This window comes from Triplophysa rosa, linkage group LG9 (assembly GCF_024868665.1).
Source record: "Triplophysa rosa linkage group LG9, Trosa_1v2, whole genome shotgun sequence".
Taxonomy (NCBI): Eukaryota; Metazoa; Chordata; class Actinopteri; order Cypriniformes; family Nemacheilidae; genus Triplophysa; species Triplophysa rosa.
In genome coordinates this window covers 23,539,434-23,547,585 of record NC_079898.1, presented here as the reverse complement: position 1 = coordinate 23,547,585, position 8,152 = coordinate 23,539,434, and the positions used below count along the sequence as shown (strand labels likewise).

General features: G+C 39.0%; 1 protein-coding gene across 1 annotated transcript in view; it reads left to right on the top strand.

The window, feature by feature from the left end:
* The first annotated feature begins 42 nt into the window (after window positions 1-42).
* Window positions 43-8,152, top strand: part of marchf5 (membrane-associated ring finger (C3HC4) 5) — an 18,643-nt gene continuing 10,533 nt past the window's right edge. The window contains exon 1 of the mRNA XM_057341609.1: window positions 43-376. Within this exon, the coding sequence (XP_057197592.1) occupies window positions 333-376 (44 nt within the window). The 5' untranslated portion in view covers window positions 43-332. The remainder of the gene's footprint in view (window positions 377-8,152) is intronic.

The following is an 8,152-nucleotide window of genomic DNA, read 5'->3' as shown; positions in this document are numbered from 1 at the left end:
GAAGACTACATTTCCCAGAATGCACCTGTAGTTTCGCGAGAGTAAGCGCTCGATCGCAAGCGTGGTGTCGCGTCCTCTCGCAGTCGTTGCGTGTTTCTGGAAATGCAAACATTTATGATAAATTATTTCTATATCCGATTATGATAATTTATCTAAGTAGTCTGTAATTGTGTTTCTGTGATTTTGTTTTAGGTCGGTGCGTTTCTCGAGTCTCGTGCGACACGGTGTGCACGTTCACCGCGGCCTGACGATTAATCCGCTATTTGTATAATAGTCACACTTGTTAAAGTTTAGTTATTAATCGTTATTTAAGTGCGTGAACTCATGTAAAGATGGCAGAAGAGGGAGCGGTCGTGATGCAGCAGATCGTGGACAGGTGAGTGTTAAATACGTGTAAACAAACGACTAAAATAAGCTACACATCAGCCATGTCCTTAAAGGTGCAGAAACAGTAATCGATATATGTTTAAATATAGATATTGCGAACGATGGATAGATGTTAATGAACTAGTGGGATGATTGATGAGTGATTGTTGGCAGGCAGATGTTAGGTTGTTAGCTAACATCCGTGATGTGGCGTGACGAGGGGGCGTGGTTTTTATTTAGTATTTTTGTTTTCTTTTATTGTGTGTTCTTTTATGTGAAAGAACTTTACTTTATTTACTCAGTGCCTTATTATGTTTAATGTGTCACGTTATATGTATATCTTTATCCTTGCCTGTGTTATTTCTGGTATTAGCTTTGACCTTCACATATTCTTTGGTGTTTGGTGTATAACATTCTCCAAGCATTGTTTGTTTATCATATTCATATTGTATGTTCCCAGCTAGCACAGGTACGTCTGTAAAACGTCTGCTAAAGATCTGGAGATCTGGAAAACATCTGCTGTGTAAAAACATCTTAGAAAGAGCAGTTTTACATCCATTCTAAATCACAAACTTCTTACAGTGGTCTAGACATCTACATGACATCTGACAGCAGACGTCTCTGAGATGTAATGCAGAGGAGCAAACTATGTCTTGCAGATGTAAATGCAGACATCATAAGGTGTGGCTTAGATTAAACAAGTGTTATTGATGGTTCATCACAAGTTAAGCTTTTCCGCAGTATCTGTGGCATGCTCTTGGTTGGTCACAGAAACATAAATTTACATTAATGTTGATGGCTTTGAAAATAAGGCACAGGAATGTGCAGTTTGTATTTTTGGTTACGGTGCTTTCTACAAATTCTTCCTCAAACAGTGTTAGTAACTGATTTCATCATATTAGTGTCATGTGAACACTTGACAATACTTTCTAAACAAAGTATGTATAAAATATTAATTCCAAGTACATTATTGTGAACGTCACAGAATGTTTATTTTTTTAGGTTTTAATACACCTGCTCAGTTACAAAGTTCTAAAAATAATAATAATAGACTTGTGTGTGATATTTAGCACATGGCTTGTGTCATTGATCTTGAGCACAATGAACTTGAAAGTCAACCCAGCAACCATGCCATTTGTTATGGGACATATTTGTTGTGGGAGCTTTGTAACCTCCGATAATAGAAAAGCAATATTCTATCTGTTCCCCATTCATATACGTCTTTGTATAGAAGTATTATTAATTATATGTTTTAGAAGTTTATTGGGGCACCTTCATAGAGCCGAGCTTTTCTGTGTCCTGCTCTTGTACATGTTATTTTTCTGTCCTGTTTGCCAAAGGGCGAGCGTCCACAAAATAAACCAGATAACTGCGCTAGCCTGATGGTTTGACACATGAGTGTGGAAGTCTGTCCTTGACCTGAAAATAACAGATTTTTGTATGTTTTAGATACCAACCGTCTGCAAGTGAGAAAAGAGTCATAATCAGGCAGGCAGACACCATTAACGCTTCTGAACTTCTTATGCCAAGCAGACAAAGACAATGACACAGGTGTTGGTAGATAGCCACCTCCCTAGAACTAAAACATCTCTTGCATCCGTCAATGAGGCGGCCACCTTCACTGGTCTGTGTGGAAGCAGATAGTCAAACTCGAGCACACAGCTCTATCAGACGTGAACACGCGGCCTTATCACGGGCCGCCACCCGCAGCTGCTCCCTCTGCAATGCAGCTCCTCACCGCTTGAAAAGACGAGGTCATGCTTAAATCCTGTCTGACCTTTACGTGGCAGACTCTCTCGATCACCCTTTTGTTCTCGTCTGTATTCACAAAGCAGGCTTCATTTATTTGGCTGTTTTTTAAACCTTATTTTCTCCGCCTTTTGTCTTTCCCACCGAGTGGGACGGGTTCCCACGTCAGCAGGGATGAAACAAGCTGGTCTTTGATATTTGTGTCTGAATCTGGTTTGAATAGGTTTGAAATTATCCACCATGATATAGACCTTTGTTCCATGTGTTTATGTGTTAAATGTGTTTACTACACTAATAAACCAATTAGAATCATTGAGAGAGATTCATTGTTTATGATTTAATTATTTTTATTGTGTAAACTCTCTTTTATAACTTTATCGTATTTAAAGCACATCTTTCTTAAAGCTACTTTCTTCCTTTATTTGTTGTGAACAACTCATATAAGAGAACACAATTTCTTTAATATCAGTGAGTGTTTTTGCACCCGTCCTTTGTTGTTTGATGAACATCATAAACCGAGAAGAGCTAGCCTAGCGCGCTACACTGTAACACAACTGTTTGTTCACGAAACTGACTACCTTTACAAGGATTCTTGTTAGTAAGGGAATTTTGACATCATTTTGTGTTTATATGTCCATTTCAGAGTAAGAAGGCGTGAAAGAGAACTCAGTTTAGTATTTTGCGCACGGACTCCCTGGGCGCGCGCATATCTCAAACAACCCGCGAGACCTGAAGGCTTTTAGTGATTATTCTTCATGAAAGCTGCGTTGATACACGTTTGGCTTTATCAATAGAGACTCACAAATAAATCGTATTTAGCGTGATGTATAACGTTAACATTTTGTGTGCTTTGCAGAGCTTTATACAATAGTATAGTGCTTAAAGTTTAAACGCATGTTTCCTGCATTAGCTTCACATTCATACAATACACGCATTATCTTTGATGTTTTGTACATTAGCCGGGGAAATTCTTGTGTTCTGCAGGTGGCAAAACATATTTGAGTTGCAAGATTGATCGCTTCACTCGTTTACTCTGTCGGTCCTTCCGCTTCATCATAGCATTAAATGCGCTTCTTTTTACACCCGCGAATTACGTCTTTGGGGGCGGGCGCACTAGATACTAGATAGATAAGTGAATGGTTGAAGGAGTATATATCGCTTGCGCAATATAACATTTCTGTGCATTAAATTTATAATACGCAAAAATTATGTATTGATCAGTTTGGCAGTCGCACCAGTGCGACCATTAAGAAAAACTGGTCGCACTGGCAGTTAAAATAGTCGCAAAATGCGACCATTTGGTCGCAGTCTAGAGCAGTGCTATTGACTTTCCATAGTAAGAATAAAAATGACTATGGTTAAGTCAATGGGCACCATTTTTGGGTGAACTAATCTACAGTAGTGCATTTTTTACGTCCATAAATGCTGATAATCGTACGCAGTGTATGAATTCATGCTCCTTCATACATTTGCTGGTGAAACGTGATCAGGCTTGATCTTGTGACCACGAGAGAGAGAGAGAGAGCGAGAGAGAGCGAGAGAGAGAGTGTGTGTTTATGGATCAGCAGGCCACCGCAGACCCCCCTTCAAAGTATAAATATAGATCACAAGTTCAAGATGAGTGGCCTTACTGGAACCACAGTGACTAAAGTTACATGAGCTCTGGTGTAGCTGCTGTTAATCTCATTAAAGTCTCTGCCTGAGCTCTTATTTAAACCCTAATTTTGTTGCAAAACTTTGACTCGAACGCAGGTAAATTTGAGTGAATAGTGCAGAAGGATGATTCAATGTTTGTAAGAGTGGTACAGTTAAGACGTCGTGCTGTCAGGATGTGATAGAAGCACTGATGCTGGGCTCTGTCTCGACTCCCCGCTGATGTAACTTTCTGCCGCAAGCTGTTGGCTGGAAGATGTTTCAGGTTCCCACAGTCACGTGGACACGGCCGGATGAATAAACTCATTGTGCTAAGGGTTTAATGCCTGTTTAAATGCAGTCTGACCTGTGTAGCAATGAGAACGTGACCATACAGGAGAACTTGTGAGGAATTTGGGTATTCTTCATTTATATGCCTAAATCACATGTGTTCGTGGATTTAAACGAAGCCATAATTTTATAGCAATAATAATATAACACCAAAACATTATAACCATACTGCAATTTTCTTGAACATGATGTCAAACGCATTAAAGGGATTGTTAACCGAAAAATAAAAAAAACTCATTATTCACCCTCACCTGTATTTGACTAGTTCATCTGTAGAACACAAAAGAAGATATTTTGAGATATGTTACTGTTTTTTCGGTGTCCATACAATGGAAGTCAATGGGGTTTAATGTTGGTTGGTTACCAACATTCTTCAAAATATCTTCTTTTGTGCACAAGAAAGAAAGTCATACAGATTTGAAATGACATGAGGGTGAGTAAATAATAAAATAATTTTCATTTTTGAGTGAACTGTCCCTTTAAAACCACTACATTGTAACTCCCTGTGATATTTTGTGTTATTTAACACTTATGTCTCATCTGATGTGCGGTAGTAGCCCATGGATCGACTTTAGCGTTCCGGATATTTCAACTATTATTCGGGTTATCAGATCCAAAGACCCCCTCGCTAGATTATTTTACTGCGCCGTGTAACCGGGCTCCAAACAGGTAAAGAGAGGTGAGCGCTATCGACTTTCTGACCTGGCGATGGCATCTCACGGACATTAGAGCCATATTTTGCAAGAACTGAAGAAGTAATGGAAATCTATAGGTCATGAAGTCCGTTTGATGGGAAACTATGAGGGATTTTTGCAGCATTGTTCCTGGAATATAGTGGCAAATGGCTGCCAGGATATTACAGATATTTTGAGAAAAATAAATGTTAGATATACAGTAATTCTGTTCGGTGACTGTTTTGAAGCTATGAACAGAGATTCGGTGTTTGTTTGATGGTCAAAAGTCATTGGTTGACGTATCCTCAAGTTGTTTTAGTTTCGTGCGTATGTAAATAAGTGTAATGTTTTATGGAATAACTTTCTTTAGCCTACATTTCAAGTCAAAATGATTGTTGTAAACTGACACTAAACAGTTTAGTTTAGCATAGATTTTGTTATAGATTAGTTGTCATAGTAAAACCGGTTGGTAATAATAAACGTCACGCTCTAGATAATTTGGGTTTGTGACTACGTGTGCCTGCCCACAACATTATTCTTTATTAAAGGGATAGTTCACCCAAAAATGATAATTCTGTCATCATTTACTCACCCTCAAGTTGTTACAATCTGTATAAGTGTCTTTGATCTAATGAACACAGAGAAAGATATTTGGAAGAATGCTTGTAACCAAACAGTTCTTGGAGCCCATTGACTACCATAGTAGGAAAAATTGGTTCATATGTAGTTATTTTTGTATGAATAACTTTTTAAAGTTAAACAACGTAAAAAAAAGATTCAAGTGTCCTTAAAATGACATTTCATGCAGTGTGTAATGTTGCTGTGTGTGAATGTAAGCAGTCTGCCAAGTTGTAAAGTCGAAAGTGAACGAATAACAAAGTTATTAGCTTGGGAAAAAGGAGACGACTCTGAATCACGCGAACGAGTCATCTGTCGTTCTAATTTCTGTTTCGCGGCAGATTCGTGTCACTCCGTGTAATGCCCGCCTACGTTCCATTGGCGACACTGCACGCGGTAGACCAATCACAGCAGACTAGACCATCTGACCAATCAGATCAGAGTAGGCTGACAGAAAGGAGGGGATTAGACCGATGAATCGCCGAACGAATCCTTTGAGAGTCAGTCAAGAAGTGAGGTAAAAATAACTGCCTATTATTAGAAAATGAAAGTGTTTTTACACCATGTATGTACGTAAACTTGTTGTTGGACACTCCATAAACCAAAGTAGGACCTTAAAAATCACAAAATATGTACTCGTTAAGGGATGATTGAAACTGTTTTCGCATCGTCTCAAAGTCAGGAGTTTCGAATTCATCTAATGAATCAATGTTCTTGGCCCCACAGATGGAAATCTCAATGTCGTAAGTTATACGGTATGCGTGTTTCATTGCAGATAATATAGCCCTTGGTTTGAAACCGTACCCTCGTACAGTGAATGCAAATAAGCTTAAATCGGATACCATTTCACAGCACGATTTGTTTGAGCTTCTTTATTGACTGATAATCTGGTGGTCTGACCCTGACGGTGCACATTAATGAACACGTGTAAAGGCATGTCATGAGTGTGTTTGCGGGAGAGGGGGACGATGAGACGCGTCTTGGGTTTCGCGGGGTTGATTGTGTGTCTGAAGGCTGTCACGATGGAGGCAGGGTTACAGATACAGGAGAAGATGGAGAACGGTCTTTGTCCGTAGCGCCGCTCCTGCTGAGATCTCCAGCCGGCCGGTGCCGCTCTCGTTTCATGCGGCTGTCAGCAGACGCGGACAACTTCAGTATTCATATGCGATGATTGTTTTCAGGAGGGAATCAGACACCCAGTAGTCTGAATCAGAGTTTTTTGGTTCTCTGATGGATTCCTAAAGGTGAAAGGTAGAATTCATGAGTTGAAGAGATCGTTCACCCCAAAATGAAACTTCTTTAATTATTTACTCACCCTCACGTCATTCCATGCCTGACTTTCTTCTGCAGAACACAAAAGAAGATATTTTGAACAACGTTGGTAACCGAACAAACTTGGACCTCATTGACTTCCATTGTATGGGTACAAAACCACTGAGACGTTTCTCAAAATAGCCTCTTTTGTGAAGAGAGAAGACTCTTTTCACAGAAGCGAGTCATACGGGTTTGGAATGACATGATGGTCTTGCAGTTCTTCATGTCTGTTGGACGGTTGATCGGGAGCTCATGACTGTTCTCGGTCACTTGAGCGTCTCTGCATCCCTCATGTTTAATTCATGAAATGCAGAACGGAAAAACTCGCATAGAAACCCGAGAGAAGGTCCGATGGTCTCTGTCCTTCATCCAGGCGCTGAATACTGAAACAATGACTTGGATTATTTACAGGCTCTTCATTAGACATTGTCGCACTCGCAGCGATGTTGGACACCGTCTATGCCACATTAACACCAGTACCAATAAACATCATTAAAGGGATAGTTCACCCACAAATAAAAATTCTGTCATCATTTACTCATCCTCAGGTTGTTTCAAACCTGTATACATTTCTTTGTTCTGTTAAACACAAAGAAAGATATTTAGAAGAATGTCAGCAATTTTCAGTTCTGTGACATCATCCACTACCATAGTAGGAAAAAAAATGAACACAAAGTGAGATATTTTGAAGAATTTAGGAAAACAAACATTTCTGGGGCACCTTTGACTACCATTTATAACAGCTAAGGGGGTTAAATTAAGTGTTACTTCTGATGTTTTTTCCAATGTTTGTGTTTATTTTGGGCAGAATTGCGACATAGAAATCAATGTAGGTGAGTGTGTATTGCACACTGTTGTAATGACACATGTGTACATGTTTAGAAATAAAGCTTCATGACTTAAAGAACATATACATCCTGTATTTATCTGCATTTAGATTTCAGAAAAAGCACATTTGTCAAATGTTGAGGTGTTTCATTAGTCTGCTGGTCTGATGTGTACGCTACTGTCATGAAAATGAACGTAACTCGCTCTATATCTAATGAGACGGGAAAATTCTCAACTTTAAGTAATGAACCATTTACATGCTTAAGAGATTTGCGTTGTAAGAAAGTACTGTGAGACTTTAGATATAAGCACGTGTGATAACTCCCTATTAATTTAATAGACGTTTGGGCATACCATCATGGCGTCATGAGCAATCCAGTCATTTATAGATCAGTGATTCGGTTACATTTTTTATGATGTACATCGCAAAGCAGATTACACAAAACATTTGATCAGAAAAGTGACATCACAATAAATCACTAACAATATAGAAATAGGGAAAAATATTTTTTATATATTGTTTTTCTTTATTCTCTGAAAGTTTAATCATGTTGTTTCATTTTGCTTAGTCATGGATCCACATTACTTTGTTTTCTCTCCATGGCTCTGTCTCTGTCTCT